Source organism: Phocoena sinus, chromosome 20 (genome assembly GCF_008692025.1).
Source record: "Phocoena sinus isolate mPhoSin1 chromosome 20, mPhoSin1.pri, whole genome shotgun sequence".
NCBI classification, from domain to species: domain Eukaryota; kingdom Metazoa; phylum Chordata; class Mammalia; order Artiodactyla; family Phocoenidae; genus Phocoena; species Phocoena sinus.
The window spans coordinates 33,191,953-33,207,093 of NC_045782.1; the positions used below are offsets into that span (position 1 = coordinate 33,191,953).

The following is a 15,141-nucleotide window of genomic DNA, read 5'->3' on the forward strand; positions in this document are numbered from 1 at the left end:
AGCACCACTTATTGAACAGACTGTCTTTTCTCCATTGTATATCCTTGCCTGCTTTGTCATAGATTAGCTGACCATAGGTGTGTGGGCTTATCTCTGGGCTTTCTATCTTGTTCCATTGATCTATATTTCTGTTTTTGTGCCAATACCATATTGTCTTGATTACTGTAGCTTTGTAGTACAGTCTGAAGTCAGGGAGTCTGATTCCTCCAGCTCTGCTTTTTTTCCCTCAAGACTGCTTTGGCTATTCAGGGTCTTTTGTGTCTCCATACAAATTTTAAGATTTTTTTGTTCTAGCTCTGTAAAAAATGCCTTTGGTAATTTGATAGGGATTGCACTGAATCTGTAGATGGCTGTGGGTAGTATAGTCATTTTTACAATATTGATTCTTCCAATCCAAGAACATGGTATATCTCTCCATCTGTTGGTATCATCTTTAATTTCTTTCATCAGTGTCTTATAGTTTTCTGCATACAGGTCTTTTGTCTCCCTAGGTAGGTTTATTCCTAGGTGTTTTATTCTTTTTGTTGCAATGGTAAGTGGGAGTGTTTCCTTAATTTCTCTTTCAGATTTTACATCATTAGAATATAGGAATGCAAGAGATTTCTGTGCATTAATTTTGTATCCTACAAATTTACCAAATTCATTGATTAGCTCTAGTAGTTTTCTGGTGGCATGTTTAGGATTCTCTATGTATAGTATCATGTCATCTGCAAACAGTGACAGTTTTATTTCCTCTTTTCCGATTTGTATTCCTTTTATTTCTTTTACTTCTCTGATTGCCGTGGCTAGGACTTCCAATACTATGTTGGATAATAGTGGTGAAGGTGGGCATCCTTGTCTTGTTCCTGATCTTAGAGGAAATGCTTTCAGTTTTTCACCATTGAGAATGATGTTTGCTGTGGGTGTGTCATATATGGCCTTTATTATGTTGAGGTAGGTTCCCCCTATGCCCACTTTCTGGAGAGTTTTTATCATAAATGCGTGTTGAATTTTGTCAAAAAGCTTTTTCTGCATCTATTGAGATGATCACATGGTTTTTCTTCTTCAGTTTGTTAATATGGTGTATCACATTGATTGATTTGCATATATTGAAGAATCCCTGCATCCCTGGGATAAATCCCACTTGATCATGGTATGTGATCCTTTTAATGTGTTGCTGGATTCTGTTTGCTAGTGTTTTGTTAAGGATTTTTGCATCTATATTCATCAGTGATATTGGTCTGTAATTTTCTTTTTTTGTAGTATCTTTGTCTGGTTTTGGTATCAGGGTGATGGTGGCCTCTTAGAATGAGTTTGGGAGTGTTCCTTCCTCTGTAATTTTTTGGAAGAGTTTGAGAAGGATGGGTGTTAGCTCTTCTCTAAATGTTTGATAGAATTCACCTGTGAAGCCATCTGGTCCTGGACTTTTGTTTCTTGGAAGATTTTAAATCACAGTTTCAATTTCACTACTTGTGATTGGTCTGTTCATATTTTCTATTTCTTCCCGGTTCAGTCTTGGAAGGTTATACCTTTCTAAGAATTTGTCCATTTCTTCCAGGTTGTCCATTTTATTGGCATAGAGTTTCTTGTAGTAGTCTCTTAGGATGCTTTATATTTCTGCGGTGTCTGTTGTAACTTCTCCTTTTTCATTTTTAATTTTATTGACTTGAGTCCTCTCTCTCTTTTTCTTGATGAGTCTGGCTAATGGTTTATCAATTTTGTTTATCTTCTCAAAGAACCAGCTTTCAGTTTTATTGATCTTTGCTATTGTTTTCTTTGTTTCTATTTCATTTATTTCTGCTCTGATGTTTATGATTTCTTTCCTTCTGCTAACTTTGGGTTTTGTTTGTTCTTATTTCTCTAGTTCCTTTAGGTGTAAGGTTAGATTGTTTGAGATTTTTCTTGTTTCTTGAGGTACGATTGTATTGCTATAAACTTCCGTCTTAGAACTGCTTTTGCTGCATCCCATAGGTTTTGGATCGTCGTGTTTTCATTGTCATTTGTCTCTAGGTATTTTTTGATTTCCTCTTTGATTTCTTCAGTGATCTCTTGGTTATTTAGTAATGTATTGTTTAACCTCCAAACGTGTTTGTGTTTTTTACGTTTTTTTCCCTGTCATTCATTTCTAATCTCATAGCGTTGTGGTCAGAAAAGATGCTTCATATGATTTCAATTTTCTTAAGTTTACTGAGGCTTCATTTGTGACCCAGGATGTGATCTATCCTGGAGGATGGTCCATGAGCACTTGAGAAGAAAGTGTAATCTGCTGTTTTTGGATGGAATGTCCTATAAATATCAATTAAATCTATCTAGTCTATTGTGTCATTTAAAGCTTCTGTTTCCTTATTTATTTTCATTTTGGATGACTTGTCCATTGGTGTAAGTGAGGTGTTAAAGTCACCCACTATTATTGTGTTCCTGTTGACTTCTTCTTTTATAGCTGTTAGCAGTTGCCTGATGTATTGAGGTGCTCCTATGTTGGGTGCATATATATTTATAGTTGTTATATTTTCTTCTTGGATTGATCCCTTGATCATTATGTAGTGTCCTTCCTTGTTTCTTGTAACTTTCTTTATTTTAAAGTCTATTTTATCTGATATGAGTATTGCTACTCCAGCTTTCTTTTGATTTCCGTTTGCATGGAATATCTTTTTCCATCCCCTCACTTTCAGTCTGTACGTGTCCCTAGGTCTGAAGTGGGTCTCTTGTAGACAGCATATATATGGGTCTTGTTTTTGTATCCATTCAGCAAGCCTGTGTCTTTTGGTTGGAGCATTTAATCCATTCACGTTTAAGGTAATTATAGATATGTATGTTCCTGTGACCATTTTCTTAATTGTTTTGGGTTTGTTTTTGTAGGTCCTTTTCTTGTCTTGTGTTTCCCACTTAGAGAAGTTCCTTTAGCATTTGTTGTAGAGCTGGTTTGGTGGTGCTGAATTCCCTTAGCTTTTGCTTGTCTGTAAAACTTTTGATTTCTCCATCAAATCTGAATGAGATCCTTGCCGGGTAGAGTAATCTTGGTTGTAGGTTCTTCCCTTTCATCACTTTAAGTATATCGTGCCACCCCCTTCTGGCTTGTAGAGTTTCTGCTGAGAAATCAGCTGTTAACCTTATGGGAGTTCCTTTGTATGTTATTTATCATTTTTCCCTTGCTGCTTTCAACAGTTTTTCTTTGTCTTTAATTTTTGCCATTTGATTATTATGTTTCTCAGCATGTTTCTCCTTGGGTTTATCCTGTATGGGACTCTCTGCACTTCCTGGACTTGGGTGGCTATTTCCTTTCCCATGTTAGGGAAGTTTTCGACTATAATCTCTTCAAATATTTTCTCGGTCCTTTCTGTCTCTTTTCTCCTTCTGGGACGTGTGTAATTCGAGTGTTGTTGTGTTTAATGTTGTCCCAGAGGTCTCTTAGGCTGTCTTCATTTCTTTTCATTCTTGTTTCTTTTTCTGTTCCATGGCAGTGAATTCCACCATTCTGTCTTCCAGTTCACTTATCTGTTCTTCTGCCTCAGTTATTCTGCTATTGATTCCTTCTAGTGTATTTTTCATTTCAGTTATTGTATTGTTCATCTCTGTTTGTTTGTTCTTTAATTTTTCTAGGTCTTTGTTAAACATTTCTTGCATCTTCTCGACCTTTGCCTCCATTCTTTTTCGAGGTCCTGGATCATCTTCACTATCATTATTCTGAATTCTTTTTCTGGAAGGTTGCCTATCTCCACTTCATTTAGTTGTTTTTCTGGGGTTTTATCTTGTTCCTTCATCTGGTTCATAGCCCTCTGCCTTTTCATCTTGTCTATCTTTCTGTGAATGCGGTTTTTGTTCCATGGGCTGCAGGACTGTAGTTCTTCTTGCTTCTGCTATCTGCCCTCTGGTGGATGAGGCTATCTAAGAGGCTTGTGCAAGTTTCCTGATGGGAGGGAGTGGTGGTGGGTAGAGCTGGCTGTTGCTTTGCTGGGCAGAGCTCAGTAAAACTTTAATCCACTTGTTTGCTGATGGGTGGGGCTGGGTTCCCTCCCTGTTGGTTGTTTGGCCTGAGGCGACCCAACACTGGAGCCTGCAGGCTCTTTGGTGGGGCTAATGGCAGACTCCGGGAGGGCTCATGCTAAGGAGTACTTCCCAGAACTTCTGCTGCCAGTGTCCTTGTCCTCATGGTGAGCCACAGCCACCCACCACCTCTGCAGGAGACCCTCCAACACCAGCAGGTAGGTCTAGTTCAGTCTCCCCTGGGGTCACTGCTCCTTCCCTTGGGTCCCAATGCGCACACTGCTTTGTGTGTGCCCTCCAAGAGTGGGGTCTCTATTTCCCCCAGTCCTGTCCAGGTCCTGCATTCAAATCCCACTAGCCTTCGAAGTCTGATTCTCTAGGAGTTCCTCCTCCCGTTGCCGGACCCTCAGGTTCGGAAGCCTGACGTGGGGCTCAGAACCTTCACTCCAGTGGGTGGACTTCTGTGGTATACATGTTCTCCAGTCTGTGAGTCACCCACCCAGCAGTTATGGGATTTGATTTTACTGTGATTGCGCCCCTCCTCCCGTCTCATTGCGGCTTCTCCTTTGTCTTTGGATGTGGGGTAACGTTTTTGGTGAGTTCCAGTGTCTTCCTGTCAACGATTGTTCAGCAGTTAGTTGTGATTCTGGTGTTCTCACAAGAGGGAGTGAGAGCACATCCTTCTACTCCGCCATCTTGGTTCAGGCTCCTACTTATTTTTTTTAATTAATTAATTAATTTTTTTGGCTACGTTGGATCTTCGTTGCTGAGCACGGGCTTTCTGTAGTTGCAGCGAGCGGGGGTTACTCTTCATTGTGGTGCGTGGGCGTCTCATCGCGGTGGCTTCTCTTGTTGTGGAGCACGGGCTCTAGGCGTGCGGGCGTCAGTAGTTGTGGCACGTGGGCTCAGTAGTTGTGGATCGTGGGCTCTAGGGTGCAGGCTCAGCAACTGTGGCACACGGGCTTAGTTGCTCTGCGACATGTGGGATCGTCCTGGGCCAGGGCTCAAACCCGTGTCCCCTGCATTGGCAGGCAGATTCTTAAACACTGCACCACCAGGGAAGTCCCAACCACCTTGGTTCCTGATTGCAAAATTCAAAAGTTTACTCTGGCTAATTTAAAGAAAAAAAGTAGAGCTCACAGAATGGCTGGAAGACTTGACAATTGGAAGTCAGGTTCTCTCTCTGGGGCTGGGCTCATCTTCCCTAATTTCAAGAAAGCCCTACCTAATACCTGAAAATAGGATTTTATTAGCAAGAATGGAAAAGAAATAGCTCCTCTGTATTGGGGTAACCAGTCTCTAGAATGGCTCCCAATGACCCTTGTCTCCTGGTAGTCACACTCTTATGTAGACCCTTCCCAAATGAAATAAGGCCAACCTGGGTAATTAATAGGATATTGTGGAAATGACAGAGTGTGACTTTCAAGGCTAGGTAATAAAAGACCCTGTGGCTTCTGTCTTGCTCTCTCACTCTAGAGAAAGCCAGCTGCCATGTCTTCAGGACACTCAAGCAACCCTATGGAGAGGTTCATTACACTGAGGAACTCAGGCCTCCTGCCAGCTTTAGTTTTCTTGTTTCCTCATCCATAAAATGGGTACAACAATCACCATCTTGATGCCTTTAAAAGGTAATTGAGGGACTTCCCTGGTGGTCCAGTGGTTAAGACTCTGTGCTCCCAATGCAGAGGTTCCGGGTTCTAGCTCAGGTCAGGGAACTAGACCCCACATGCATGCCGCAACTAAGAGTTCTCATGCCACAACGAAGACCCCACATGCTGCAACTAAGACCCAATGCGGAGGGAGGGAGGGAGGGAGGGAGGAAGGGAGGAAGGGAGGGAGGGAGGGAGGGAGCAAGGAAGGAAGGAAGGAAGGAAGGAAGGAAGGGCAGGAGAGAGAGAGAGGGGGAGAGAGACAGACAGAAAGAAAGAACGAACGAAAGAAAGAAATTGAAAGAAAATTACTTTCCAAAAGGTAAAGAGAAGCCCTGCATAATCTGAGACCCCCATTTCCTCTCTTCCTCAGAGTCTACCTGTCATTGCTATTCCTGGGATATGCCAACCATCCCCCTGCCTAGAGTTTTTTTTAAATTTTTTTGGCTGAGCCACATGGCTTGTGAGATTTTATTTCCCCAACCAGGGACTGAACCCAGGCCACGGCAGTGAAAGCGCTGCGTCCTAACCGCTGGACCTCTGGGAAATTCCCCTGCCTGGAGCTTTTGCACTGGCTGTTCCCTCTGCCCGAGTACCCTTCCCGAAGATATGCTTCCTCACTTCTCTTAGGTCCCTGCTCAATCATCACCATATCAGTGAGGCCTTTCCTGACCCCCTTATAGAAAATACCTCCCCCCTTCTCCTTTAGTCCTTTAGTTTTCTCCCTGGTATTTATCACCATCTGACTTACTATAGACTTGTAAGTTTGTTGTCTGTCACCCAACACCCACCAACATATTAGCAGCCTCCATGAGGTCAGGGACTTCATTTATAGCTACACCCTCAGGGCTATAATAGTGCGTGGCACACAGTAGGTACTCAGGAAATATTTGTTGAATGAATGCATTGCTGTGGCCATGGGGTGAGGTACTATGATTGACAGCCCACTCTGGAGGAAGCACATGGGTAGAGTGGGAGGGGTTCTCCAGAGAAATTAGGGAGCATGGTGCACAAACAAGGCTGCTGGGAGAATCAGTGAGAGCTGGGACCCCCCCCCAGTCTTAATAGTCTGATACTTCCCACATTCGCGATTCCTCTATTCTTCACAACACCCTGGAGAGGTAGATGTTATTATTCCCATTTTATAATTGAGGCAACTAAGGCACAGAGAGGCTAGGCAATATATGAAGGCCACAGAGGGCTTCAGGAAAGGGTCCAAGGCCAAACTCATGTGTATGGACTCTGTCGCTGCATCTATTTCATCCCTATCCTACGGTGCTCACTAAACACCAAGGGGCATGGCATCCCCTGGCCCTGCTTCTCGCCCTCATTTCCCAAAAGCCCCCACCAGTGTCAACCAAGTGAGAGAAGCCAGCCCCAGCCTTCCTCTGCTCCCCAGGCTCCAGGGCGGGCAATGCCAGGAAGGGTTAACAAGGAGTGTTTGTAGCAGTCACTGTCTCCAAGGAGAGGAAAGCAGAGTGGAGAGGCCGACAGCCAGACTCCAGGCTGGCCGGTGGTGGGTGGGATGCAGCTAGCACAGCCTGTCCAGCCCTGGGGGGAGAAAGGAGTGTCCTCACCTCCATCTGTCCTGGGAGGTGGCGACCTCTGAGCGGACTGGGCAGCTGGGGTGTGAGGTCGCTGCAGGGCTACCAAGTAGGAAAGTTCTGGCAGGGACTGAGGAATGGGGAGGGGGAGGGGGCAGGCCTGGCCCAGCCCAGTGGCGGCAGTGACAGTGGCTGAAGCCAGTGGCAAGTAGCAGAGCCATCCTGGGCTCTCAGAGGACAAGGGGAACCCCTGAGTCAGGGAGAACCAGCCAAGACCCAGCAGGTGGTAGGAGTGAAGACACAGCTGTGGGAGAGAGGAGGCAACTGCCCCTTTCCCGGCTGGTGGTCCAGCCATGTCCCAGCCTGGGGTTGGCAGGAGGAGGCCTGGGACCCCGAGGCCTCCGGTGAGGAGCACCCGGCCCTTTAAGTCCAGGGAGCAGTACCTGGAAGCCATGAAGGAGGACCTGGCCGAGTGGCTTCGGGATCTCTACGGGCTGGACATTGACGCAGCTAACTTCCTGCAGGCACTGGAGACAGGCCTGGTGCTGTGCCAGCACGCCAACGCCGTCACTGAGGCCGCCCTGGCCTTCCTGGCTGAGGCACCTGCCCGAGCCCAGAGCATTCCCCTGCCCCGGGCCGGGGTTTCCTGCAATGGGGCTGCCCAGCCAGGCACCTTCCAGGCCCGGGACAACATCTCCAACTTCATCCAATGGTGCCGCAAGGAGATGGGTATCCAAGGTAAGCACCCTGCCCCCCCCCCCCCCTCCCCAGACCCTTATCTTGTCAGGCGTCAATCTCCTCTCTGAGGCTCAGGCTGCATCAGGGGTCAGGAGCCACGGTCCTCCTTCCAGATTTGCCTTGGGCCAGCTCATTCCTTTTCATGCCTCCGTTTCCCAATCTCATAGGAAATCCCCAATAAATAAATGTGTTGATTGGATGATTCGAGCACCTACCTCCTTTGGGTAGCACGTCGTGCTGGGCACCGAGCGCTAAGAGGGCTGAGAACCAGTGCCAAGAAGTTTGTGGCCCAGGAAGAGAGACAGCTGAGAAGATGCATAAATTATAGCCCAACGTGGTAGAAGCTCAAGTAGAGGCATCTGTGCTGGGGAGACAGAGGCGGAAACAGCCACCTGATGGGCCTGGAAAGACCATATAGTGGATGGAGATTTGAGCTGAGTCTTGGAGAATAAAAAGAAGTTTGGTGGACAGGGAGTTCTAGGCAGGGGGGCACAAAGAAGGTGTGTGTTTGGGCTACAGTGGGGTGGGGAGGGGACAGGGGAGGAGGCAAGTGGATGTTAGGGAGGGGCCAGCCGTGTTTGGGGCTTCCAAGACTCTAGGACTGATATCAGGCTCCCTCATCTCCTTGGCCTTGGACCCAGCAGCGGGGATGAATCTGGATGCCGCACCATCCTTCAGACCAAAGGCAGTGGGGGTGTGGCAGAGGGAGGGGGGTCAGGCCTGGCCTACCGGCCAGTGGGTGGCAACACAATATGGAACAGGACTAGAGGGTTGATAAAGGCCAGTGTTTTATCGGGCACTTACCACGTGCCAGACATTGCCTGCAAACACATAACTATCCCTACAACAACCCCATGAAACAGACTACTTTCCCGTTTTACAGAAGAGGAGACTGAAGCTGGGACTAGCCCAAGGTCATACATCCGGTGGGTGGGAGCGTCAGGGTTCCAAAGCTGGCAGTCAGGCTCCAGAGCCTGTACTCACCCCAGCCTGGTTATGTGTGGGCTGGGAGTTGAGTCTGGGGTGCCTGGTGGTTACTGGAGGTGAGAGGCGCGGATGGGAAGCTTCTTGCTCCTGGACCCATCCTGGCAAACAGAGCGGGGAGAAGGGCTGGTGGAGTTAGGCTCCTTCGCTTGGCTGTGTCCCCTCTTCTCCCCCCCACCCCGCCCCGCCATAACGCAGCCACCTCGTCTTGCACTCAGTACCTGAGCAATTCTGTCCAGACCCTCCTAGGGGCTGGCTTGCCGCCAAGAACCTGAGACGCAAACCCCCATCCCCCATGCCTGCGTCCGCGCCCTGGTCCAGGATGGCCCCAGGGCTATCCCACCTGTTCCGCTTGCTTGCTCCGGGCAGGTCAGCAGGGATCTCAGGCTGCCTACCCTCCTCTCCCCTCTCCCGCCCCGGCCAGAGGTGCTGATGTTCGAGACGGATGACCTGGTGCTGCGCAAGAACGTGAAGAACGTGGTGCTGTGCCTGCTGGAGCTGGGCCGCCGGGCCCGGCGCTTCGGCGTCGCGGCGCCCAGCCTGGTGCGGCTGGAGGAGGAGATCGACCAGGAACTGCGGCTGGAGCTGGCCCTGCCCCCGCCCGACCCCCCGCCGCCGCCCGAGGCCCCCACGCGCCCGCCCTGCCACTTCCGCAACCTGGACCAATTGGTGAGGGCTCCGGACACGCCCTCGGCCCCGCCTTCCTTCGCCCCGCCTCCCTCTCCCCCTCCGAATCCGGCCCCTCTGAGCCACCCCCTTCTTCAGCCCCAGTCTCCTCCTCGACACTCTCTCACCCCGTGGTTGTTAAGTAAGTCGTGTCCACTTGGAGCCTCGATGCTCATCGTTTTCTTTATGAATCCAGCACCCTACGCCTCTCTCGTTTAAACCCCGTGGGACGGTTGTTAAGAACGCAAACCTTTTCTGACGGCTTGGTTTAAGTCTTAGTTCCACTGCTTTGCAGCCGTGTGACTGGGCAAATTATTTGCCCTCTCTGTGCCTCAGCTCCCTTATCTGTACTGTGGGGATGTAACCGTGCCTACCTTCCACGACCGCGGTGGCTGTTAGATGAGCCAGCGCACGTGAAGCGCTCAGCCAGTGTCTGGCACAGAGGGTCCTGTCCTGGGAGTTAGCTCTGACTGTGACTAGGAATCACTCCTACCACCAAGGAATCGAGCTCAGGGAGGTTTCTTACCTTGCGCAAGGCCTATAGTGCGGTGGAGGCAGGATTCCCACCCAAACCTGTCAGGTTCCAAGGCCCACCTTAACCATCACACTCCATGGCCTCTGTTAGCTGACTCACGAGGGTGCTGGGCCGTAGGTGACCACTCAAGGTCTTGTTCTCGTTGAGCCATTAAAAGCCTTCTCTACTTGCTTCTCAGCCCCCAGCCCTGACTTGGCAGAAGCCTTGGGGCTGGGGGGCAGGCAGGCCGCCCGTTGGGCTTGACCCAGCGTGCAGGGGGAGCTTGGCTACTTGGGCAGAGGGGAGGGCTGAACCCATTGCCCACTGCCCGCAGGTTCAGAGCCTGGTGAGCCACTGCACGTGCCCGGTTCAGTTCTCCATGGTCAAGGTGTCCGAGGGGAAGTACCGCGTGGGAGACTCCAACACCCTCATCTTCATCCGGGTAAGTCCCTGGTCGGGGGTGGAGGGCCCTCTCTGGGGTCGGCAGAATCAGGTTTCCTTCCGTGGGACTTTGCCCAGGCCTGAAGGCAAGGACAGGAAATCACCATTCATCCCCAGTTATCAGGCCTTGGGGCTTTCCTTCTCTCCCTTGGAGAATTCCAGAAGATTCCTGACAAAGTTGGCAAGCATGTCCCCTCCGTCCATGAAGGCAGCCAGAAACAGAACCCCGCCCATCTGCCTCCACCTTAGTTCAGAAGGGGGTCTCCCCAGCCAGAAGTGAGGCTGAAGCGTACTCCCACTTTTCCACCCACAGGCTTGGTCACAGCAAGGGGCCTGAGACCCCGTCCCCCCCACCCCACCCCCGCCCAGTTTGTCTTTCCTGCAGGGCCCAGCCACATCAACCCCGCGGTCTGCGACTCACATGCCCAGCTTGGTGCCTTCTGAGTGGCAGTACAATTCTGAACTGTGCCTCCCACTACTCCCCACTCCCCACCCCCTCCACCCCGCCCCATGCCTGGCCACCTGGCCAGAAACAGTCTGCACCTGGGGGTGTGGCCAGCGGCTCAGGGGCACAGCTAAGCCTTCTTCTCCTTGGGTTGGGCCACACCTGGGGGCAGAGCCAGCTCCCTGGGCCCTCACCCAGAGCCTGAGCCAAGAGCTCTGTGAAGCAGGTGGGGATGGATTGTGGCGCCCCGTTTCCACTAAGGAAGTGGACGCCTGGAGAGGCTATGTGACCTGGAGTGGAGTCGGGCCAGGACTCCTGCGGGTCCTTTAATACACACACCACGAGAGCAAAGCCAGCGCCTCCGTTTCTGATACGTGCGCAGGCGTCAACCGCTTCCCAGCAAAGGGAGAGGAGGGAGTCCGGAGGTAGTGCTTGGGAGATCCCTTGTCTCGCCCTGGGGCAACTTGCTGTTTGTCAGCTTGGCCTCCACCCTTGACAACATGTGCTATCTGATGCCAGTCCTGGAGGGGACTCAGGCTGCAACATAGGCACGCTCCCAACTACACATGTGTGCATGTGTACGTGGATGGGAGCAAGGGCTGAAGGCCTGCAGGCTGGTCCATGGAGAGGGGACTCCCTCACCTTGCCCTCCACCTCACCCTTGCCCCCTGCAGATCCTCCGGAACCACGTGATGGTGCGTGTGGGGGGCGGCTGGGACACACTCGGTCACTATCTGGACAAACATGACCCCTGCCGGTGCACATCCCTCTGTAAGTCCCCTGAGAGTCCCTTCCCTATGACTCCAGGTCGGGAGGCCGGAAGCAGACGCGGGAGGTAGGCCTGATCTCCAGGGGCAAGAGGTGTGCAGGGGATGGAGGAAGGAAGGTACTGTAGAAGGTACAGGTGTGGGTGGCCTCTCAGTTCTAGGCGGAAAGCGGGCCAGCCACGGGGCAGTAGCAACTTGCGCCACAAGGTGGCGCCAAATACACAGAGAATCAGCATTTGGTCATGAGGGCATGTGGGCAGGGCTTAGGCCTGGCTCTGATGGAGGCACCAAGCATGATTTGGAAGGGTCTTTAGTCTTCCCGTAATGTCCATCAGCACCTCAAGCTACCCCAAATAAGCATGCAATCTAAGTTAAAGATGTGGACTTGCAGCTTTAAACAAGTCCCCCAGCCAGGCCCTCTGACCAGATTTCATCCCCTAAACCCCTCCCTTGAGGAAATTCTGGTGCTGTCACTGTCACAGTAGGTCCCACTGTCTCTAATGCAGGATTCAGGGTGTGGGACAGCTGGGGGAGGGAACGCTGGACCCCATCAGCAGGAGTTTAACCCTTTCTTCCTCTCCTGTCTCTGGGGGGCTGTGTTGGTAGCACACAAGACGGGCAGCTTCCTGAAGCCCCCTGTCCCACTGGTGCAGCATGCAGTGAGGGTGGACGATGGGCCCTCACAGCCCCAGCCTACAATGACCATCAGCCGCTCCCAGAGCCCCCTGCCCTCCGTGGACTGGAAGACATACACCTCTTCAGGTCGAAAGCAGAGGCCCCCTGCTGCCTCCGCCCCTACACCCCACCGTGAACGGAGAGCAGGGGCAGGGATCCTCAGAGAGACAGCACCATTCCCGAGGTACTGGGGAGGGACAGGGCAGGGCCTCTTCCTGCTTTGGAGTCTACATTCTCAGAGGCCACCCCACCCCAAGATAAGGGGAGCAGGTCTCCCAGCAGTGCCCCTATCCCAGCAAGACCTCAGGTGTTCAGAACCAAAAAACACCCAGTACATTTAGGATCATCTAGTTAACTTCATACACCCTCCCATTTCACAGATGAGGAGGCTGAGGCCCATAAAGGGAACAGACTTACCCACGGTCCCTCTGCCATTTCCTGGTAGAGCAGAAACTAAGACCCTCCCCACCCAAGACTGGTGACCTGTAGTTGTGGGATCTGAAGCAACCTGGGGTCCAGACCAGGCTGCTTTCTATCTGCTACACAGGGAATGGGGGAGGACAGACTTAAACAGTATCTGCTGTAAGGAAGAGTCTCTGGCAGGCACGGGGGAGAGGGAGCATCTGCTTCATTCAACATGAAGTCTGACCCCCTGGGAGTTCTGGCTGGGGAAAGGCCATCCCTTCGCAGAGCCAGGGGACTGGGAGCCAGGGGACTGGATCAGATAACCCTGCCGATAACCTATGATTCTCCCTTTCAGGTGCCAGGAGAAGTCACTCGCCCCGTCTTGGAGGCAGCTGCCAGATGGGGACAGCCCACCGAGCCCCCAATCCTCACCTACTCCCAGCGGCCGAGGCACCTCCTCAGGGAAGAGGGAGGACAGATACCCCCCTGAACTCCCCAGGAGAAGGACTCCCACATCTTGGGTTCATGAGGAGACAGACAGCTGGGGAACTCGTGCCAGGACCCCCATCCCCCAGGGACTCCAAGCCCCTGAGGCCACTACCACAGGGACACCAGCAGGAGGAGCAACTCCCCTGCCTTGTTCCTCCAGCCCAGCCAAGTCTGTGGGCCCCAGGCCACCACCCGGGGATGAGGCCGAGGGTGCCTCCTCCCAGCTTAGGGAGACAGTATCTGTCCATTCTCCATCCCCTGTTAAAGGACCCATCAAGATCCTGGTCCGGTTGCCCCCAGCTTGCCCCCTGACTCTGGGAAGAAGCTTTCCAGGGACTGCAAGTGGAGGTCCCAGGACAGAACTGGGGAGAGGGCCCATTCCATTAAGGGCCGTCACTGGGGACCTGTCTGGGTCCAGCCATGGGGACTGCTCTGTGGAAGAGAGGCAAGAGGACCAGAAGCTGGATGTCCAGGTGACAGCAGAGGCCAGAGAGCCCTGGGGCCTGGGTCCACAGCACCAGGAGGGGAGGTGCACTCCCCTGCCCTCGGGTGGGATCAAGGAGCAAGCCATCCACCACAGCCTTGGGGAGCAGCTTTTGGCCAGCATGAAGCTGCTAGAGGTGGCCGCTGTCTGCCCCCAGGGCGCAGCGTCTCGCAGTGGAGTCTACGTGCCCAGTCTGGGTGGGCGGTGGCCTGAGCCTGGGGGTCCTTATGACAAAGTCATCCAAGAACTGGCTCAGGGCCCCCCACCCCTCCTTAAGGTGGACCTGGGAGCCTGGAAGGCAGCCCCTACAGGCTGCCCTAAGCCAGCTGTAAGTGCAGGCCCAGGAAACCCAAAAGGGAAACTGGGAGCCGAAGAGAGTGGGCTGAGGACAAAAGCAAGCCCAAGTGCCAGGGGTGCCAGGACAACGAAGGTCCCAGCTCAAAGGGGGCAGGACTGCTCAGCCCCTGCTGTGTCTGCCACCCCAGAGTCCTCCACACCTTCGCCCTCCGCCCCCAGTTCCGATAAAGCCAAGGCATGTCCAGGCAAGGGCAAGAGAACACTCCGGAAGCCCCGGAGAGTCCCATCCATCTACAAGCTGAAGCTCAGGCACAGGATTCGGCCCCGGAGAGACCACAGGCCCGAGAAACAGCCTTCACGAATCCCCAAGCCATTGACCTACCTCCACCTGGGTCCAGCCAAGGCACCCCCCAGGGGCAGGCTGGTGAGAGCAGTGCTGGGCAGCAATGGAGGGAAGGCAGCCCTGGGGGATGGAGCCTCGGCGAGGGAGAAGGAGGAGGGAGAGGAGAGGAAAGGGCCAGCTGCACCACTGGAGAGCAGCTCCCCGCCTTTGGAGGGCCAGGGGCCTCAGCAGCTTGATCAAGCCCCTGCCTCACCTGAGGAGGAGTCTTGGGTGTGAGAAGGAGCTTCTCCTCCCCGAGCCTGTGGGTATAGGGGAGGAGGGAAGTGAAAGGATGCCCGTGTATTCGTTGCACTCCCAACTGCAGGAACAGAAAGGAAGGTCCCTCACCTCAATACAGGGCCTTGGCCAGGAGCGTTTAGAAGACAAACAGAGACTCCATCTGGTCGGTTGAGCAGGAGGGCAACCCATGAGTCCCAGTCCAATTCCAGGGTGGTAGGGCTACTGTCTCCCAGAACAGCTCCCCAAATTCCTGTGCTCTGTCCTCCGGCCATGCCCATTTCCACAGCTCTTATAAGTTACTAAACATGAGTGGGTCTGTCCCTGAGCCCCCAGCTCTTGAGTCCTTCACTCTGCCACGGTGCAGGAAGGTGTGGCAGCATTTCCCCGCTGGAGGGGAAGAGGGGGAGGGAGCTGGGGTGAGAGAGGTTTCCCCTCTGCAGCCCCAGCCAACCTTGCCA

The 15,141-nt window shown here is 52.2% G+C and overlaps 1 protein-coding gene across 1 annotated transcript; it reads left to right on the top strand.

Moving 5' to 3' along the window:
- Positions 1 to 7,509: 7,509 nt before the first annotated feature.
- Positions 7,510 to 15,026, top strand: GAS2L2 (growth arrest specific 2 like 2). The gene is made up of 6 exons (XM_032616834.1): positions 7,510 to 7,894; positions 9,303 to 9,547; positions 10,393 to 10,500; positions 11,619 to 11,715; positions 12,318 to 12,570; positions 13,147 to 15,026. Exons 1-6 carry the CDS (start codon positions 7,510 to 7,512, stop codon positions 14,678 to 14,680), a joined length of 2,622 nt encoding a protein of 873 aa, XP_032472725.1. The 3' UTR covers positions 14,681 to 15,026.
- The last annotated feature ends 115 nt before the right edge of the window (positions 15,027 to 15,141 follow it).

Bases quoted from the DNA above. Each gene is read 5' to 3' on its own strand.
- GAS2L2 (XM_032616834.1), top strand. From the start codon at position 7,510: ATGTCCCAGCCTGGGGTTGGCAGGAGGAGGCCTGGGACCCCGAGGCCT. The intron at 9,548-10,392 runs GTGAGGGCTCCG...CACTGCCCGCAG, and splicing joins TCCGCAACCTGGACCAATTG to GTTCAGAGCCTGGTGAGCCA. The intron at 10,501-11,618 runs GTAAGTCCCTGG...TGCCCCCTGCAG, and splicing joins ACACCCTCATCTTCATCCGG to ATCCTCCGGAACCACGTGAT.